Below are 19,417 nucleotides of genomic sequence, written 5' to 3'. Positions count from 1 at the left end.
TTCTGACCTGAGGGTTGGGACTGACCCGGAGCCTCTCCTTGGGCAGTGCTCACACTGTCCTCCCGCACAGTTATCATCTTTAGGGTATCCTGACCCAAATGCTGAGTGTCTGTTTTCCTTATCCCAGCTGCCCTTATGCATCTTCATCATTTGATTGGCCTCTTTAGGCTTTTGAATTTGCAATGCCTCATTTACACTATGGGAACTGATATAAATGTAGTTGTTACTTAGTATCAAATTGGGAATGGGGCTTAGAGGAGGGAAGCTGAAGAGGCCATATTGCTTAGACTCAGCCTTCAGGTGGGGCTGTGGTGTTCCCAGAGATGGCATTATTTATGTGCTTCTTTAAAAAATAACAAAAGAAGATTCTTCTTGTCTCTTGTCTCTAGTACCATTGTGATACAAAGCCTTCTGAGGGCCTAGCCTCAGATTTTGTTCACCTCACAAATATTGCTTGAGCATGTGCTGTAGATGTTATGGGGAGCATTGGACAAGACAGTGGAACTTTGCCTTCCTAGAACATATACACTAATTACATATTTAGAATTGTAATTGGAATAAGTGCTATTAAATTTTCCTGATAAATCTTTAAAGCATATTTATAATCATTGCTTGAAAAAGTGTAATTCAGTGATCTTTTAAAATTTGTTTCAAAATATATTTAAAGGAAAATCTTTGCTATTAAAGGAGGAAAATCTTTGCTATTAAAGGAGGAAAATCTTTGCTATTGAAGGAGAAACATAATCTGCCTAAACTTTTATAATTTTTTTTTTTTTTTTTTTTTTAAAGACACAGAGTCTTACTCTATTGCCCAGATTAGAGTGCAGTGGCAGTCGTGGCTCACTGTAACCTCGAACTCCTGGGCTCAAGCGATCCTTCCATCTCGGCTTCCCAAAGTTCTGGGATTACAGGTGTGAGCCACTGCACCTGGCCTTATTTTCAAACTTCCTGATTACATGGATAAAACCAAGTAAAAGTTCATGGGTAGTTGAAGTTATGACTAGTTTTATTTTAGTCATAATTTGGTACACATGCCTTGCTCCTTCGTACTGCCCCCACTCCCTTCCCCATTATCTGGATTAGTCAAGAGTTAAATAGAGAGATAATCTCTTTTCTTCCATGTTGGGAGACCCTTTGAGTGAGAGATTATCAACCTTATTTCATCTCTGCCATCTGATTGTCAGGAAATTATTCACATGAATAATTTATTAAACTTGCAGGAAGAAAAGGGACCGACCTTATTCTCCTGGTCATTCCTTGGTAGATATTTGGAATAAAATCATCACACTGACTGTGATTGGATAGATCACATTCCATATTCTCCTGTGAGCCTCAGAAGATGCTGTAGCAAAAAGGAGTCAGGGACAAGAAAATTAGGATATGACCATCTCATCTTTATCCTGGAGAAAGGGAAAATGGAGATTATTTTGGTGGTAGAATCAAAAGTAGTATATATAGTTTAATTGCTTAAAGTAAATGTTGGTAAAGTTGTAAATTCCGAGATAATACAGCCCGCTGTTATTCATCTTGTGACAAAGTGGTATTGATAACAATGATTAGTTCTAAACAATCACTTTAGTCTTATTAAGTGTTAAATTGTATTTTTGCATATGTATGTAGCACATACTTATTATAGAAAATTTGGAAAATGGCAGGCAGGGATGTAAAGAAAATAAAGAGTAGGCTTTGTTGTCCCATCCTGTGTGCTGTTTCAAATTGCCATGCTCTTCCGACAGTATTTCTGTATGTGCATTTACCTATGTAGATTTTATAAAACTGATCATGTTCAGAATATAATTTCATTTTGAAATTTTTTTACTCATTTTATCATAAGCATTTTTTTATTAACTAGCCTTTGAAAACATAGTTTTGATGGCTGTGTAATGTTCCATTATCTGAGTGTGCCATATGTGTTTACTTATCCTTTGTTGTTAAACATGTAGATTATTTACAAATTTTCAATGTTGTGAATACTCTTGCGGTGAACATCGTTGGACATGGATCTTTAACCACAATGTTGATTATTCCCTTAGGATAGAGTCCTGAAGAATGTCCATTGGTTTTAATTTGCAGTCCACACAAAGCAAATAAAATAATGTTATTTAACAATGATTGCTTTCTATTAAACAGATCTTTAAACTAGAGGTAGTTTCAAGATTATACTTTACTTAGATTTAGTAAATAAGGACCACATGCATGTACTCTAATATGGCATTCTTTCTATTTTACTTTTGGCAAGTGAGTGTTTAGTCTTAAGAAACTAAATTCTGTATGTTGTGTTTTAGTTTTTGAGGTGCCTCATTTCATAACATTTCACTTTTCTGTTCATAGTCTCTTATATGTGGTCCTTCATTTGACATAGCTTCCATTATTCCGTTCTTGGAGCCGCTTTCAGAAGACACTATTGCCGGCCTTAGTGTCCATGTTCTGTGTCGTACACGCTTGAAAGAGTATGAACAGTGCATAGACATACTGTTAGAGAGATGCCCAGAGGCAGTCATTCCATATGCTAATCATGAACTGAAAGAAGAGAACCGGGTATGCTTTTTCAGATTATGTTTTTAGGCTTGATCAGTGATAATCAGATTTGATAACCTCATTTCCTTTCCTGCAAAATGGGGACAATTTATGCTAATCCAACCTCAGGGCTGTGTGGGTCCAGTGAGCATATATGTTAAATAATGTTATGTGTTTTGAGTACTATTAAATGCTGTTAAATATGTGAGATGGTATATTATCATCATTAAAAATCTTTTGTTTGAAGATGAAATAGTTGATTACCTGAAGATTTGGGAACAGTGTATGATGGGAAAATATTTTCTCTGCCATACGGTTTTTAGTTTAGAAATTAGAATAATTTTGGACCTTAGTTCTTTTTTTTCTTCATTCCTTCCTTCTTGCCACATAAGAGATGATAATGGGATATGTGTGTTACTTCTTGAAAATAGCCATGTACATATGTACAACATATGTATTACTGAGTTTTCAAGTTACAAACCTGACTTTTATGTTATAGTTAAGGCAAAAGACTGGCTGCTGATATAACTTCTGTTATAACAAAGTTAGTTGCCTTAGACAAAATGATGTATTTTTGCCCTGTGCTTTCCTGCACAATCTTCTTATTCTTGTTTGAAATCTGAGAATAAAATGCATCAAACTAAAATTTATTCATTTTTTCCTAAGATAGACTCTGTGGTGGAAAAAACTGCTACCTGAACTTTGTCGGAGAATAAAATGTGGTGGAGAGAAGTATCAGCTCTACCTGTCATCATTAAAAGGTAAAATGATTTTTTTTTTTTTTTTTGCTTGATTATAAACTTAAAGAGTCTCAGTTTTAAATTTGGTGAAGCCGTCTTTCTCAAGTATTTTCATGTGATTCTCAAGTGAGACTGAGGGCCTTTCAGAACCGTCTGGGGAGCTTGTTTTCAGCATTCACATACCCTCCCTTTGACATTTGATATTCATTTATCTCCTAGTCACAGAACTGTGTTCTTTTAACTTAATCCTTTCAAACACTTAACAAATTATCACAGTCATAGAAAATGACAGCATCAATGTTTTAAAATGTGAGTAGTCATTAAGGCAATTACATCTTTTATCAATGATCAGAGTACTTAATTTACTTCATGTAGGAAATTAAGATCATAACTGTTAAACATAATTATAAGCAAGTATTCATGAATAACAACCTCAAGGATTTAAAAGTTGAGTATCTAGATTGTACAGTATTTTACAGCATAGTAGTTATTGGAATTTTCATAATTCGTAATCATAAATCTTGATAGATACCTAATCCGCTTCTATACTGCTGTGCATTAATATAATTAGTTATTTGCTTTCCTGATGACAAAGGGTATGGGTGTATCGATTGCAGAGCACATAAAATATTAGAGATTGACAGTGTTGAAATTGTGTTTTCTAGCCAAGACAGTTGATTTTTAAAATGTAAGGCCGAGGCAGTGGCCATTGGAGATTATTTTTCTGAAGATCCCCCTTTAATTAAAGCTGTATGCTTGTGATTCTGAAGGGAAAGGGGTGACTTTATTCTCAGTCCTACCCATCTCCCTGATTGCTTTAGGTTTTCAGAAGGTGGAAGTGTCAGGTGTCTGATTGCTTTGCCCTACTTGCATACCCTTTACATAATTTATCACTGACTGTTTGTGTTGGTGGAGCACTTTCCAGTGCAGACATCCCACATCTTTACATCTCAGCATCATCATTATCTTAATCAGAAGACTCTTCATCCTTTTCTGATCCACATCCACACACTCCACCCCAACTCACCCATAATCATTCCTCCAAATGTTGCATTTTTCTCTGTCTTCAGAATACATTTGTGTGCATACGTGTGTGTGTGTGTGTGTATTGCTAATGAGACTAAGTGCCATTTGTGATTTACCTTTATTAGACTGTAATACCTCAAGAGCTGGCATAGTGTTTTATTCATTTTTCATGGTTATACTTTCCTCACCAGCAATATGCCTCTCGTATAGGAAGCATTCTGTAACTGTTCATTGATTAGAAACGGAGACAACTAAAGAACTTTACGTTTGTTTCACAGAAGGGCATTTTCTTAACACTTGTACACTGAGAATAGCCCTGTATTGGGATCTGGAGAATTGGAACTGAGTTCTAGGTGTGCTACTTAGAAGTGTCCTAGAGCAAGCCAGTTTTCTAGCGTCGTGAGACTAAATGAGAAGTTCAGGACTGAATCAAAAGTTAAATGTTAGGCAAAATTGCAAGAGGGTGAGGTTGGAGATGGAGCTTAGGGACTTACATGCTTAGGAGTTTGGATTTCTTATCTCTGTAATACAGCATTTCTCAACCTTGGCACTGTTGACATTTTGGACGAGATAATTGTCCGTGTGCATGGGGGTTTCCCCTGTGCATTTTAAGATATTAACCAGTATCCCTGGTCTCTACTTATTAGATGTCAATACTACTGCCCCAGTTATAACAAGCAAAAATGTCTCCAGATGTTGCCAGATGCCCCCTGTGGGGCAAAATTTTCCTGGCTGACAGCTACCACACTAATGCAGAACCATTAAAACAGGGGTTAGTGGATTGGTTGTTTGTTTTAAGGAAATATTCAGTACTGTTTTTGTAATGAGCCATGTTTGTTTTTTAAAATTCTGTTACTGTAGTAAATTACAAACATTAAATTTAAAAATAATTTAAAATCCACCATCCAGAAATAACTATTTTTAACCTTTGACAAATATTTTCTAGACATGCTGGAGAAAGATTTTAAGGGCACATGTTTACATTTAGATAGATCATTTATATGTAACTTGTAGATTTAGGTAGCTGGTGAGTGGAGTAGAGCAAGTAATTTTAACCTTCTCTTAACCTCAATTTTCCCAACTCTAAATCAGGGATAATACCCATTAGTTTACCCTGTTTGGGATGGGGCTTGGATTAAATAAATAATAACCTCAAAGGATTCTAGAAGGAATTAAAGAGAAGTTATATATGAAAGTATTTTATTAATTTTTAAAGTACTCTATGAATTTAAGATATTGACCTTGTTCTTGGAGTGATAACCTGTATTATCCCCTCCTTATTTGGGAGAAGAGGAGAATTGGGAAGTGGTGATATTTTTGTTGACTCTGTAGCAACTCCACACTAGCTCTCCAACTTAATTTTTTTGTTTCTGAGATACTACTTACAGGTTCCACATTTAGGTAAGTAAACTGCTTTGATAGGAAAACATCAATAATTCATATTTTTCACATATATTTTGCAAGCTAGTTAGTAGTTGCTGTTTATTAAGGTTTGATTTTATGTCAGATGTGCATCATTGTATTTTAGCTGAATTTTCACAGGAACTGTGGAAGCTAGCAGAGAGTACAACTACATTATAAATGAGGAACCTAGGACTTGGGAGATGAAGTGACTTTCTTAAAGCCACTCAGTGAGTAGGTGGAAGAGTCTGGATCTCTTCTCAAGTCTCTCTGGATTCCAGAACTAGGAGTCTTTTCTATAAACCATTGCTGCTTTATTCATTAACTATTTAGCAACAAAGGCAGTTCATTCTTTTGTGTAAAGAAAAATTTAGCTGGCTGCATATTGGACAGATGACTTTGGAATGGATCTTATATTTCACTTACTCTGCAAATAGAGGAAGTGACAGGCATGCAACGATCACACGGGGAATGGCACTGACATGTGGATAGAAGATGTAAGACCAAGTAGATGTTTATTGGGAACATTGTTCATAACTTTCACCCTTCTATTCCAGGAGAGGGCAGCATGTATCTATTAAGAAGCAGGAGAATCATAAAGTTGCATTTTTTTAAATGTATGTTACATTCCTTAATATTAAAAATGTTCATTGGGGCTGGGCAAAGTGACTTATGCCTGTAATCCCAGCACTTTGGGAGGCCAAGGTGGGCAGATCATGAGGTCAAGAGACTGAGAGCATCCTGGCCAACATGGTGAAACCCCGTCTCTACTAAAAATACAAAAATTAACTGGGCGTGGTGGTGCACACCTTTAGTCCCAGCTACTCGGGAGGCTGAGGCAGGAGAATCTCTTGGACCCAGGAGCCAGAGGTTGCAGTGAGCTGAGCGCGCCACTGCACTGCAGCCTGGTGACAGAGCGAGACTCCGTCTCAAAAAAAAAAAAAAAAAAAAAAATGTTCATTAGAACACTGTTGCAGTTTGGGGGGAAAAGAAGTAAATGGTTGTGAAAACAGATTTGTGCTTATTAACAACATGAAATGTTACAATAGGAACTAATTTGGGAAAACATTGGTGTTTCTTATCCTATCAAACAATCTTTATAAATTAGCTTTAGTATAGCCTTAGCATTAAAAAAAAGTATTTAAATGATTGTACTTTTCTTTAGAGGACAGTAGAAATCAATTGCAAAATAATATAGTAATTCAGCAATGAAATAATAAATCCAAATTTCATGTGGCTGATATAAAATAAACTTCGAAGGATTCTAATAAGGAAAAATAAGTTACAACCATAAAGAAGCCCATGGATTTAAGAGATTGATTTTTTTCTTTGAAGTTATAACCTTTTGTTACCTGAACTAGCTTCTATTTTTTTTTTTTTCTCCCTGAGATGTAGTCTTACTCTGTCACCCAGGCTGGAGTGCAGTGGCGTGACCTCAGCTCACTGCAACTTCTGCCTCATGGGTTCAAGCGGTTCTCCTGCCTCAGCCTCCTCAGTAGCTAGGATTACAGGTGTGTGCCACCATGCCTGGCTAATTTTTTTGTATTTTTAGTAGAGACAGGGTTTCACCATGTTGGCCAGGCTGGTCTCGAACTCATGACCTCATGATCCGCCCACCTCGGCCTCCCATGCTGGGATTACAGGCATGAGCCACCACGCCCAGCCTGAACTGGCTTCTAATTGGTTGGTTAAGTAAGAATAGATTGAATGAAAGACAGAGTTTCCGTTCTAATTCAGATATTCTTTTCTACAAACAGAAACATTGTCAATTGTTGCTGTGGAACTAGAACTGAAGGATTTCATGAATGTTCTCCCAGAAGATGGTACTGCAGCATTTTTCTTGCCATATCTTCTCTATTGCAGTCGAAAGAAATCATTGACTTAAAGGTATCATTTGAAAAATACCATAATGGCATTTGAGACTGAATTTCTAAAAATTGAATGCCAAAGTACAAGTAGAGGAGTTTTTGACTTTATATATATCACACACACACACATTTATGATGCAGATGTTTTCAGGCTGCTTACCTTACCATGTAGTGGTAACTATTCATTTCTTAACTTATGACCTCAATCAATTTAATTGTCTAGAATGTAAAAAGTGTTTAAGACATAAGAATTCCTCGGAGAAGCCATATATTTTTTAAGGTGGGGATTGACTTTTATTCCAAGGAACAACATCAGTTCGCTGCTGTTGGAGACATGACAATCATTTTCATCCCAAGAACACTTTAAGGAAACATTTTGCAAGTATGCTTGAAAGAATGTCACTAACTGGTCCAGAATTTTATCTTCTTGATTTTTCCAGATTTCTCTATGTTTTTGAGAAAGATGTTAATGTTTTGCCATGGTAAAAAATTTCAAACCTCATTTTTTTTGTTCCTTTTCTTGTTACTTTAAGAAAACTCATGCTCTGTTTCTCTGAATCAAATGAAGAAGTTTACAGAGCTAACTTTCTTCTTGTCTAGCTATTAACATTATTTGTCAAATGCGTGTTTTTTTTCAGCCAAAGCCTTGTTTCCATTTTTTGTTGATGTGTACTCTTGCTGTTTTAGCTAGAGTGTTTGTGAAAATAAAGAAATATATCATTGTATTCACAACCGTGTGTCTTTATTTATAATTTCTTGTTTAAAATATTTTTAGTTCAAGTTTAGTTCATTGATATTATCCTCTGAATGCAGTTAAGGCTGGGCAGAAATTCTACTCACGTGACATCTGCCACAGGTGTATTTTGAAGCTTTTCTTCTAATGGCAATGTTTATCCTTACCAGGATTTGATCTATAGAATTGTCTCTCAACTCTGCTTTTCAGAGTTGGACATTCCAGATAACATCCTTTAGACCATCTCTTCAAGGGTTCACAAAACTCAGATTTGCGTCATTCTATTTTATTTATTTTATTTTTATTTCTTTCCCTCATACCTTGCCCATTCCCTCTGAATATTAGGTGTCATGTCAATGGCATGTTAGAAGGATCAATGGGAAGGCAATGATTGAAAACATTTCAATGAACCTTAATAGTGTTCCTTTGAGGAGCACCCAGGAGAATATCTGGTCATAGATCTTTTTTTAAATGCAGTTTTATACAACCCTAATAGTGGTGATATGATTAGACTATATGAATCCATTTTATTACCTAATGTACAAGTGTCAGTCATGTATCATTATATAGTCTGTTGATCTTTCCATTTGCAAAAAATTAATAGTTTTCCCCCACAAATGCACAAAGTTGTATGTTTTCAGTCTCTTTTAATGTTTATAGTCATTCTAAAGTAACATTCTATTTTACACTTTCACATACATTGTTATGAATCATTGGTTTTTCTCTTTTTTCCACTTATCACCAATTTATTTCAGTCAGCCAGACTTGGTGTCTATAGAAAAAGAAATTTTAAGACCATTATTAAAAATAATAATATGGTTAAAAAATTAGTAGATGGTTCTTTAAATGTATTCTAATTTTTTAATGTTACTTTATTCCTGACTCATTTGTATTTTTCTATTTTTCATATGTTTAAAAATCTCTCATTCTATTGCTGCTTTATTTAAAGAAAGATTACTTTCCTCCCTACAAGATCTTTATTAATTGTAGAGGGAAAATGAATAACTTTACAATGGAGACACCTGGCAGACACCATCTTAACCAAAGCTTGAAGTTAACGAGTAATGGAACCGATCAATATCTTGTACCTCCTGATATGGTGTACTAGGAAAAACACAACATCATGCCATGATAGTCTTGCCAAAAGTACATAACCTAAATCTAATCATGAGGAAACATTAGATAAACTCAAATTGAAGGACATTCTACAAAGTTGCTGCCCTGTATTAAAAAAATATTCAGAGTAAGGGAGACTTAAAAGACATGCCAACAATGCAGTACATGATCCGGGATTTTCTTTTTCTATAAAGAATATGAGTAGGATTATTAGTGACGTTGGAAGAAGATCTCTAGTTTTTAAATCATTGTTACTTTTCTGATTTTTATCATTGTATTGTGGTCATGTACAAGAATATTCTTGTTTTTAGGAAAGATAGGTGTATGTATCTATACACGTCTGTGTGTGTACATACAGAGGGTGAGCATGAGAGGGAGACAGGAAAAAGAATGAGAAAGCCAATGTGGCCACACAAATCGTTAACATTCAGGGAATCTGGGTGAAAGGTATATGGGAATCTGAAATTATGTCAAAAAAAAAAAGTTTTAAAAGTTTCTCTTCATTGAATTAATATATTGTTATATATTCAATAAGCAAACTATTGTATTGGATTTGGGTACTTAGCTAGAAATAAAGAATACATAGTCCCTGCCTATAAGAAATTTAAAGCTACGCAGACTTTTCTAAGACTCATAATTAATGTAAACTTGCTCAAAGCTTTATTGGACTTATTTAAAGATGATTCAGACTGATAAACTTAGCTACTGATTTTATGGGCCAAAGATAGTTCAAACTATCTTTTTTTATTCAGTCTGCTTCTTTCAGTCTCATGCAATACTTTTTCTCTTTGCAAAAGTCAAATTTCTCTTTAATTCTTTATCCAGTGTTGATTTTTCCTTCATATTTGCTATTTGTTCTGTAATTTGTCCTATAGCTTTATCTCGACTTTCTTAACCAAGCAGTAATCTCCCTCTTCTTTCACGGTTGTTACACAGGAGGAATCTTCTCTGTGGCTGTGTATGTAGGGTTACCCTGTAGTACCATACTCTGCATGCCAGGCATTTGCACACATGAGTTCCCCAAATGCCTCCATGTTACTTACTCACCATTATTTTTCTGAGCAAGACCATCCTTTTGTGTGGTTTACATGCAACCACATGTAACCACATGGTTTACTAGTGTTATTTAAAGACTAAAGTTTTCTTTGTCATCATATTTGGCTCTCTTCACCTTGTTCAAGTTATTGGCATTAAATTTAGTGGCTTGTCTGTTAGAGTCTTTGATATTCTAGTGTTATCAGTGACTGCTCTAATAAAAAGGGCATTAATGTAAATAGTTTTTCATGATATAAGTTGTTAGTATAAGACCCAGGAGTAGAAATAAAACTTTTCATTTACACTAAAGGTTAACCTTTCAGAGCTTTTTAAATCTTGAAATATATTTACATTTATATTTTCTTCATTTGTATGTTCCCTTTTTTCCCCATTTTAGGGAGGAAAGATATAGATTGGTTTTCTTTACATAATTTCCTCCTTTTGGGTTGACCATTTCCAATTACAACAATCTTCAACTCGAAAGACCCAGGAAAGACCAAAACCTGCAGCCACAGTGCAGGAATCCTACAAAAAAAAACTGTTCATTTTTCTCCATTTTAAGTTTGTGTGTGTGTGTGTGTGTGTGTGTGAGTGTGTGTGTACCTACACATGGGGAGGGTTATTGCAGGGGTTGGGGAGCAGTGCATGTAAATTTTGTTTCTTCCCTGGATCTTTCACAAACAATAATCAGTAAGGTTCCTCCTTTCCCTTGGAAGCACAGAAAGACACTGCCTATTTGAAATTATATTATTTGGGTGGGATTGTCTTGGGCTTCTTTTACATGGAGGTGCCACCTAGAAAAAAAAATTGTTTTTTATTAAGAAAGAAATTAGATTTTAAATGTGTCTTATGTAAATAGTGGTTTGTTTCTTGGTAAACAACATGACTGCTCCCTTATATCAGCTTTAGGTATAATTACACATTTGTATTAACTTAGAAATGACTGGTGCTGTTACAAGCACTGGCTGTCAGGAAATGAGCAGTATCCCTCACCATTTAGCAGGAAAAAAACCTATTTGGAGGTAGAGAAGGAAGAAATCAGGGCAGCAGATTCACAAATGCTTCATATTGATGCTTCATATTGGGGGAAGTATTTAGGAAAGTAGTTCCTTTAATTATATCTTTTATATATGGCTTCTAGAATTACTACCTGGATATTCACCTTCATTTTGTAGAACTGTGTAAGTGGTTTCCATTCCAGCATGAATGTGGTCGGTCACATGGCAGTGGAGTAACCAGATTCCAGGTGCTCTTGGAAACATTTCTAGGGTTTGGTATGTTCCAGGGAAAATGTCAAAGACATCAGAACTATAAACGCCCCTGTGCTTAATTAGAAAAATGACAAATAATGTATAATATTGTATATGAGAGTTCACTCATGTCATTTGTTAATGGTCAGCTCAAGGATATTGAAAAAAATGGATAAATCTGTTTTTTAAAAATTGAACTCGTTTCTGTGTTTAATACAAACGGTAAAATGTGGTCTTTATCTTCCTACTAAATCTTTGATATCCATATCAAGTGGGTGTGAAGATGTGATGAGAATGAATTCATCAATCAGGACTACCCACAAACCTCCTATACCTTGATTCTGGTTTGCCTGTTTGTCATAGCACTTAAGCTACACAAAAGGAGCTCAGCTGTGGCCCCATTTCAGCCCTAGCCTCACTTTTGCCGAATCTATCCTAGCTTGTCTGTGAAGCTTTAAGTCAAGGTAAATAATAAAGGAAGCAGAAAAGGAGGCTGATGAAAAAGACAAAAACCAGAGGCACTTCAGGGAGTCTCAACTGGAAACAATAGTTGGGTGCTAATAGTCTATTTCTACAAGGATAGAATTGAAAGCCCACTAAGAATACAATGTATCTATGTAAAACAAAATGCAGATAACAAAACAGGCTTTCTGCAGTATGCTTTTTGATAACTTCTGCATTTTCTAAATTAGCCCAAAGCATAAGGAAAAAGCATTTCCAGGAGGGCCACTGGCTTCTACTGAAATCAGTACTGAGAAAGAACAGAAGTAAGACTGAGATGTACAGACCAAGTTGCTTGTCACCTAACTAATCTTGCTCACCTCGAACCATTTAAGATACAGAACTTAGAACAGGCAGGGAAAGGGTTATAATAAAGTCTTGTGGTCTCTACTCTCATCCATCATTATGTGAACATTCCTACCCTCTTTGTTAGCAATTCCACTCAGTTGCCTTAATCAGGAATCTGTGAGCAGAAAATTCAGTTAAAAATCCAAATCCCAGGAAGAGCTCAAGGTGTAACAAAGGCTGGTGTGTCCGTTGAAATTGCTGTGCCTTATATAGTCATCCCTCAGTATCCGTGGAGGATTGGTTTCAGGAATGCCCCCTTACCAAAGTCCATGGATGCTCAAATCCCTTATATCAAATGGCATTTTCCATATAACTTACGCACATCCTTCCATATACTTTAAATCATCTCTAGATTATTATAATACCTAATACAATGCCTACAAATCATTTCATTTCCATGGATTCAACATAGTACTCAGTGCAGCAAATTCAAGTTTTGCTTTTTGGAACTTTGCAGAATTATTTTTTCCTAAATATTTTCAATCCATGATTGAATCCTGGATGGGGAATCCACAGATATGAAGCACCAGCTATACTCTTTGCAGCTTTTAATTTTTCATAAGTCTCTCTAAGGAAATGTTTTCTTCACTTGTATTAAAACATTTTTAAACAGCAAAAGTAATTGCCGTGGATAGCTCTTACCTTGTATTGGAAACTATGGCCGTGAAAATGTACAGTGTGTAAGTCTATTTCATTGCCCATTCCCATCAGATACCAGTTGACTTCATCTCCCACGTGCATTGTGAGGCCTTGTAGGTTTCCAAACATTCTTCCATTAATAGCTAGGGAAAGCATATGGTTTTATGTTACTTTTCAGGATATTTTAAACCAATGGCTATTTCAAAGAAAATATGATTATTAGGTTAATGTAAAGAATCTTTTTGATGTAATAGGACTTATTTTACTACAAATGAGGGAAATCGATACTTTAAAGTGAATAATATCATACACTGCTTTTCTAGGCACTTTGCACCAAAAGTCTTAATCTTAATTGTGGATTATTTCAAAGGAAATGAGATTTTGGAATCGGAAAATAAATTAGCAAATTATTTTGAGCATAATCCGCTCTTTGTTTTGAACAGAATTCTACCTCACATACAAAGTGAGGCAGAAGTGGTTTATTTTAAGACAAAACAAATGAATAGTCTCCAAAATAATTTTATTTGAAAGAGAAAATGATAAAAAAGTAGAAAAATTCTTTTAGAATAATGTAACATACCATGCATTTTATTGCTTTCTATGAATTCCTCATCATCTTTGTTTACTTTTTCAGGGTGATCAGAGTATGTTTTGATGTTGTCATCTAAGTACCAAGATTCATTCTCATCAAAAACTAGAAATAGAAGGGCAAATTCCAGTTTCTTTCTGGGATTGAATACTTTCAAGTAATGTCTTCGACAGACAATCAGGGGGCCAATTAATCCACTGTAGAGATCCTGGAAACAAGGAAAATCTTCAGTAACCCTTGTGATGTAGGTCAGGATTTCAGAGAACTACAGGATTCCTGAGAACTCCACGGCCTCAGGAATTTTGGAGAGACTGATTGAAGTAGACTTTGCCCAATGTGGTACTGCCAATTTAGTAACTTTTTACTTGAAGTAGTTAAATTGGAACCATGGTGAGTAGTAGGTAGGTCATGTGGTGATGCTGACGTAACAGAATGTCTGCAGAGGCAAAAATTAACTCAGCTAATGAGCAGTGATTTTAAAAGAATCCCAAATGAACAGTGTTGGTTTGTTCTGTAAACTCATGAACTCTTGAATATGAGCCAAGCACTATGGCAGTCTCTAAAAAATTCATAGATGAATGAAATGTATAATAATAAATATATATTTATTAATAATAAATAGCACCACAAATACCAGATTTATTTATTAATAATAATAAATAGCACCACAAATACCAGATTTACTCATTTGTTTGAGCCAGAACTCTGAATTATCAAGGAGCTACTACCCCCTGGCTCATTCAGGCACTTCACCCACCTATCTATAACTCACTCCGTTTCTTTTCTCCCTCCTCACAGTAGAGGTCCTTGAAATTTGCCTCATGTATTACAACGGCCTCCCAACCTCCCGTCTCTTCCCTCTCCAAGCCTTCCTTCATCCACCAGAATGAATGATCTGAAATGCAAATATACTGCCATCCTTTGTCAATTTTTCAGTGGTTACCTGTGACCCACAAGACAATATCGAAACTTCCCGAATATGATCTTGAAAGGCCTTTGAGCTGTATCATATTAGGAAATGTTAGATTTTTGTCTTGTGTGTCATAGGTAGCAGCATATTTGCTAAAGTAGATTGCAAAACAGCTTATTTTCCTAGGATTTTAACATATAATTGGACCACAGGAAAATGCTAACCTCATCTTCCTTCAATTGTGTGTCTATTTTGGGAAGTGTCACAAAACAGATGATTTACATTTTACCTTAACTTGATCCACAGTTGAATAGTAAGCCCATGGAATACAAGCAGAATCCTCTGTTCCAGCTCCAGATCTTTCTGGGATTTTCCATACGTAAGTGAGAGTTTCACCTAAATTCATCAAGTGTTAATGGATCTGGTTGTTTTGGTTTATATTACACACACACACACGCACACAGCCTGGATAACTAGGACCCAGGAACTGGAAATGTCAGTGTAATTAGTTTTTAAAAATTGTGGTACTCAAGATTCTTTTCAGGAATTTAGTTTTAAGACAAACTAAGACAACATTTTGTCATTTTTGGGGTTAATTATAAATTAGCTATAACCCACTTGCCATACCACAAAGCTAGGAGGTGCACTTCCAATATTACAATTTGAAAAAAGTTTGCAACCAATCTCTTCTTAGCTTGAAGTATGTTTTCCTAACATACTTTTTTCTCTTCAGATACCAAGTAATTTTTCCCCAGTGGCTGGCACCTTTCCCGTAATCTTCTCTGCATGTGTGTATCTGGACTATGTTGTGTAATTCCCTCAGCTTCAGCATGGTCTTCCTTTCCTTGTCCTCTCTCATGATCATCCTTAGTGAGCTTATGATTTCTGGCGAGGAGCCATTAGACCTCTTGATCTCATGAGTCACCGACTTGCCACAGTTTTGTTTACCTTGCCTCCGGTCCCTCTAATTCGATCACGCCATGGGCTGTTTTGTCACTACTCCCACATACAGGACATAACCACACCCTGGGCCTTGGCACTTTGAAGACGACTAGTTGCTTCACCCTCCTACTTTGCCAAGGCTCTTACCCTCTTCCCATGTGCTCTGGGCTTTTCTCCAGTCTGATCTGCATTTCCAGTCACTTCAGGGCTTCCTGTGCAACTGCTCACAGACCTCGGCTTTTGGCCATGCCCACTCACCAATCCCAGCCATACTCATTTTCCATCCCATTTATTTAGACCACACCATTACATCTTCATGCTATCACACTAACCTGCCAGAGTCTGACAGACATTCACTAGAGAATCAAGCAAGATGACAGAGATGGTCTCAAGTGATATGGTAGACATCTTACTTTTTCTTCAAGCCTCAATCTGAGCTGTTCCTACGTCCTCACCCTTTTTCTAAGCAGAAAATTTCACTAGAATATAAAGTATTGATTCACCACCTGCACATATTACTGTCTTGCCATCTCTGCTTTTACTTATTCTCATATGCTGCAAAATAACATTCCCTTCTCTCTTCCACACCCCTTTACAACCTGTTCTTCTACCAGTGGTCAATGCCCAAAACTTTGGGATCATGCTTGACTCCTCTCTTCCCTAACACTCCCTAGTGCCCATTTTCCAGCAGGTCCTTTTAGCACCTCCTTTAAAATAGAACCAGAATATGATAACATCTCACCACTTCAGCTGCTTCCACCATGTTCCAAATCGATGATGATGATGATGATGATGATTTCACCCAGATTATTGCAATGGTCCTTAACTGACCCCAGATTCTGTCCTTGCCCCCTTATGGTCACTTAACCACACATCAGCCAGAACAGCCCCTTAAAAAGTATCCATCAGAACATCAGTCTTAAATCTCGAGTCTGAGGTCCTCCCTACTCCATCTGGTTCCAGCTCTCCCTGGATCTCATCTCTAGCATTCTGTCCCTTGTGTGCTCTTCTCTATCCTCTGGTTGCCTTGCTGCTGCTCAAACACACCAGGCATGCTCCTATCTTCAGGGCCTAGAATCTCTTTGTGCACAATTACCTGAATTTCATTACTTCTCAATCTTTAGGTGTTTTCAACAATGCCACCTCCTCAAGGAAGCCCTCCTGACCACCCTACCTAAAAGAGCACCCTTGCTACTCCCTGGTAAGTTATTGAGAAATAGTCTTTTCCTGGAAGCCAACTTTATAACTAATAGAAGAAAAATATGGTTCTTGTTAAAGAAAATGCTCACCTATGTATATAATCTGTTTAAGATTTTACTCTGTGTTTATTAAAGAAACATTTGATGATCCCCTAATACATGCCAGATACTGGACTAGATAGGGGGAATTTAGAGTTCCAAGTGGCAGCCTCTGGCCCTTAGAACCACATGTGCTGGAGGCAGGCGTGGGAACACCCAGCCACATGCGGTGTGGTAGATGTCCTTTGAGCTGTGTTCTAGCTGAGCGAGGAGACAGCATCTCTGATTCACCCTTGAGGATTCATAGATGTCCACTACATTCGGGTTTTTCTCTTAAGCTCTCCTGTGGACTTTTTTTTTAGTATGAACATGTGCATGTACTTGCATACACACAGATACCTCCTTGCATCCCCTCTTCACAACTACCTCCCTTTTCACTTTCTTGGTCCAGACTCTCTATGATGAAAGTCATTTGTGGAAAGGCTGTATACCCCTGTTAAAATGCCCCCCCCCCCCCAACTCTGCACCATGAGTACCTGGTAATGTTGGAATAACTGTAGAACTCTCTGTTTGTACCCCATGGGCATGTATTGAGTAGGGCCTTGTGGCCATGTTTTTAAAGATAATTTTGACTTTGTCTCCAACATCTGCATGAAGTTGTGGACCTGGCAAAAGTGAAAAGGAAAAGTGGCTTGTATATCTGTCCAAGCAGAAGGTCTAACTTAGTAATAAAAGCAAAGATCAGCAAAGATAACTTGTTTCTCTCCCCATGGGTTTGTGCTGTAATACTCTTGGATTTATACTGCATCCCAGGGAATTTGGAATCAACACACTGGAAATAAAGATGGAGACCATTTGTTTATCTCTTAAGAGTTCTAGGGGAGGTGTGGCCTGAAAGTCCTTTACAGAGTACTGGTCTAATCATGGTGGGTTGGATATCTGGCCAGGAGTCATTTTGCAGCCCTTGGTGTGGGGATACCCCTCCCATTTCTACCCTTTATCAAATCTTAGCTTGTCTCTTGTCTGGTAGAATTTTTGTGCTCCAGGAACAATGCCATTTTGCCTTGGTGTCTTAGTGTAGGGGTTGAGGATAACCAAACCTCAGGGGAATGCTGACCGTATGGGAACACAGTGGGGTGGGGATAGGAGTGGGGATCCCTGCAATTGATAGTTTTAAAGAAATGTCTCAAGACCAATGTTGCTCGAGTTCTAGACATTCTGTCTGAAAGTGAATCCTAAAAAATTGAAAGCAGCTTTTGCTCTGCTTTGTGCAGTGTGTGGTACCTTTTTTTCTTTTCTTTATTTCCTATTGTAATTAATTTCCTTTTGTATATTTCTTCTTGTAATTAATCATTTATATTTTAATTTTAAAAGTAAATAGCTATAATTTGCGAGAAATGGGTAGGATGATGGGGAGACTTTGGTTAAGAATTTCATTAGGGCCAGGTGTAGTGCCTCATGCCTGTAATCCCAGCACTTTGGGAGGCTGAGGTGTGTGGATCACTTGAGGCCTGGAGTTCGAGACCAGCGTGGCCAACATGGCGACTAAAAATAAAAAAATTAGCCAGACGTGCTGACTCATCCCTGTAGTCCCAGCTACTTGGGAGGCTGAGGTGGGAGACTCACTCGAGCCCAGGAGCGGCAGGTTGCAGTGAGCTGAGATCACACCACTGCACTCCGTCTTGGGCGACAGAGCGAGACTCTGTCAAAATACAGAATTTCATTAGAAAATAGTTTCTGGGAACTTCACTAAAACTACAGGCATCAATTCGATAAAAACAAAATATATATAATTTTATCAGTATACAGGATAATACATTGTTTCTAAGAGAAATAAGCAATATTTTACTATGCCATGTTATTTAATAAACTTAGGTCTTATTTTATTAGATAACTAAGTTTTAAATTTTTATTTGAACAACTTTGATACATGAACCAAGAAAATGAAACCCATAGATATGAATTGACTGTTACTGCAGGTAGCATCACATCATTAACCCACACCTAATAAACTGGAGCTATTAACATACCTAGAATTCCCAGATGTTCTTCTTCAGCTTTTCTCTCCACTGGAACACGGAACGTGTTATCAGTATACTGCCGATACACAACTTTCTTGTACTTCGAGCCTATGTAAAACTCTTCCTTATCTAAAAATGCATTTGAAACACTTTAAAAAAAAAAAAAAACAAAAAACTAAGGTTAATATTTGTCTTAATGAAAATGTAACTTAAGTTTTAAACTTTAAATTTTGAATAAAAATATAGCTTTTATTAGAGTAATTATAGTAGTTTTTAATCATCACTCTTCTATCCAAGTAAGAAAGAATAATAAGACTTTAAAAGTATGTGTGGTAGAAGGCACACCTAGCCATTTGAGTGTAGTCATCTGAGTCCTGGCCTCTACCCTACCACTAGTGAAAATTTCCTCCAGCTAGTCACTGCCTATTGGAACCTCAGTTTTTTCATCCCTAAAATGAGATATTCGAACAGATCATCTCTAAGATTACTTTATAACTCTAAAATTTTATGAGTCTAGTATTTCTGATTTATAGGAACTGAAAT

General features: G+C 36.7%; 2 protein-coding genes across 17 annotated transcripts in view; one reads left to right on the top strand and one right to left on the bottom strand.

Moving 5' to 3' along the window:
• The window catches only part of HPS3 (HPS3 biogenesis of lysosomal organelles complex 2 subunit 1), a 44,412-nt gene extending 36,128 nt beyond the window's left edge, over positions 1-8,284 (top strand). For 3 of the 12 annotated variants that reach the window (XM_031663688.1, XM_031663692.1, XM_031663693.1), the window contains exons 15-17: positions 2,332-2,538; positions 3,188-3,278; positions 7,442-8,284. In XM_031663688.1, coding sequence (XP_031519548.1) covers positions 2,332-2,538; positions 3,188-3,278; positions 7,442-7,569 — 426 coding nt within the window. In that variant the 3' untranslated portion in view covers positions 7,570-8,284. Of the gene's footprint in view, positions 1-1,220; positions 1,315-2,331; positions 2,539-3,183; positions 3,279-6,241; positions 6,302-7,441 lie in introns of those variants that run through there. The other 9 variants (XM_031663689.1, XR_004182256.1, XR_004182257.1 and 6 more) reach the window with 9 other exon arrangements.
• Positions 1-19,417, bottom strand: part of CP (ceruloplasmin) — a 59,056-nt gene that overhangs the window by 2,289 nt on the left and 37,350 nt on the right. For 2 of the 5 annotated variants that reach the window (XR_004182255.1, XM_017955795.2), the window contains exons 13-19: positions 18,884-19,023; positions 17,390-17,518; positions 14,963-15,069; positions 13,755-13,971; positions 13,178-13,317; positions 11,599-11,761; positions 1,238-1,342 (exon numbers count right to left, since the gene is read on the bottom strand). Coding sequence is in view for 4 of the 5 variants with exons in the window: in XM_017955795.2 (XP_017811284.2) it covers positions 1,251-1,342; positions 11,599-11,761; positions 13,178-13,317; positions 13,755-13,971; positions 14,963-15,069; positions 17,390-17,518; positions 18,884-19,023 (988 nt within the window). In the remaining variant the exon portion in view is untranslated. Of the gene's footprint in view, positions 1-1,237; positions 1,343-8,915; positions 9,058-10,038; positions 11,231-11,586; positions 11,762-13,177; positions 13,318-13,754; positions 13,972-14,962; positions 15,070-17,389; positions 17,519-18,883; positions 19,024-19,417 lie in introns of those variants that run through there. The other 3 variants (XM_009201534.1, XM_003894971.4, XM_009201535.3) reach the window with 3 other exon arrangements.

The sequence above is a fragment of the Papio anubis genome, chromosome 2 (assembly GCF_008728515.1).
Source record: "Papio anubis isolate 15944 chromosome 2, Panubis1.0, whole genome shotgun sequence".
NCBI classification, from domain to species: Eukaryota; Metazoa; Chordata; class Mammalia; order Primates; family Cercopithecidae; genus Papio; species Papio anubis.
The sequence above is the reverse complement of the archived record's forward strand: the minus strand, read 5'-3'. Positions and strand labels throughout refer to the sequence as shown.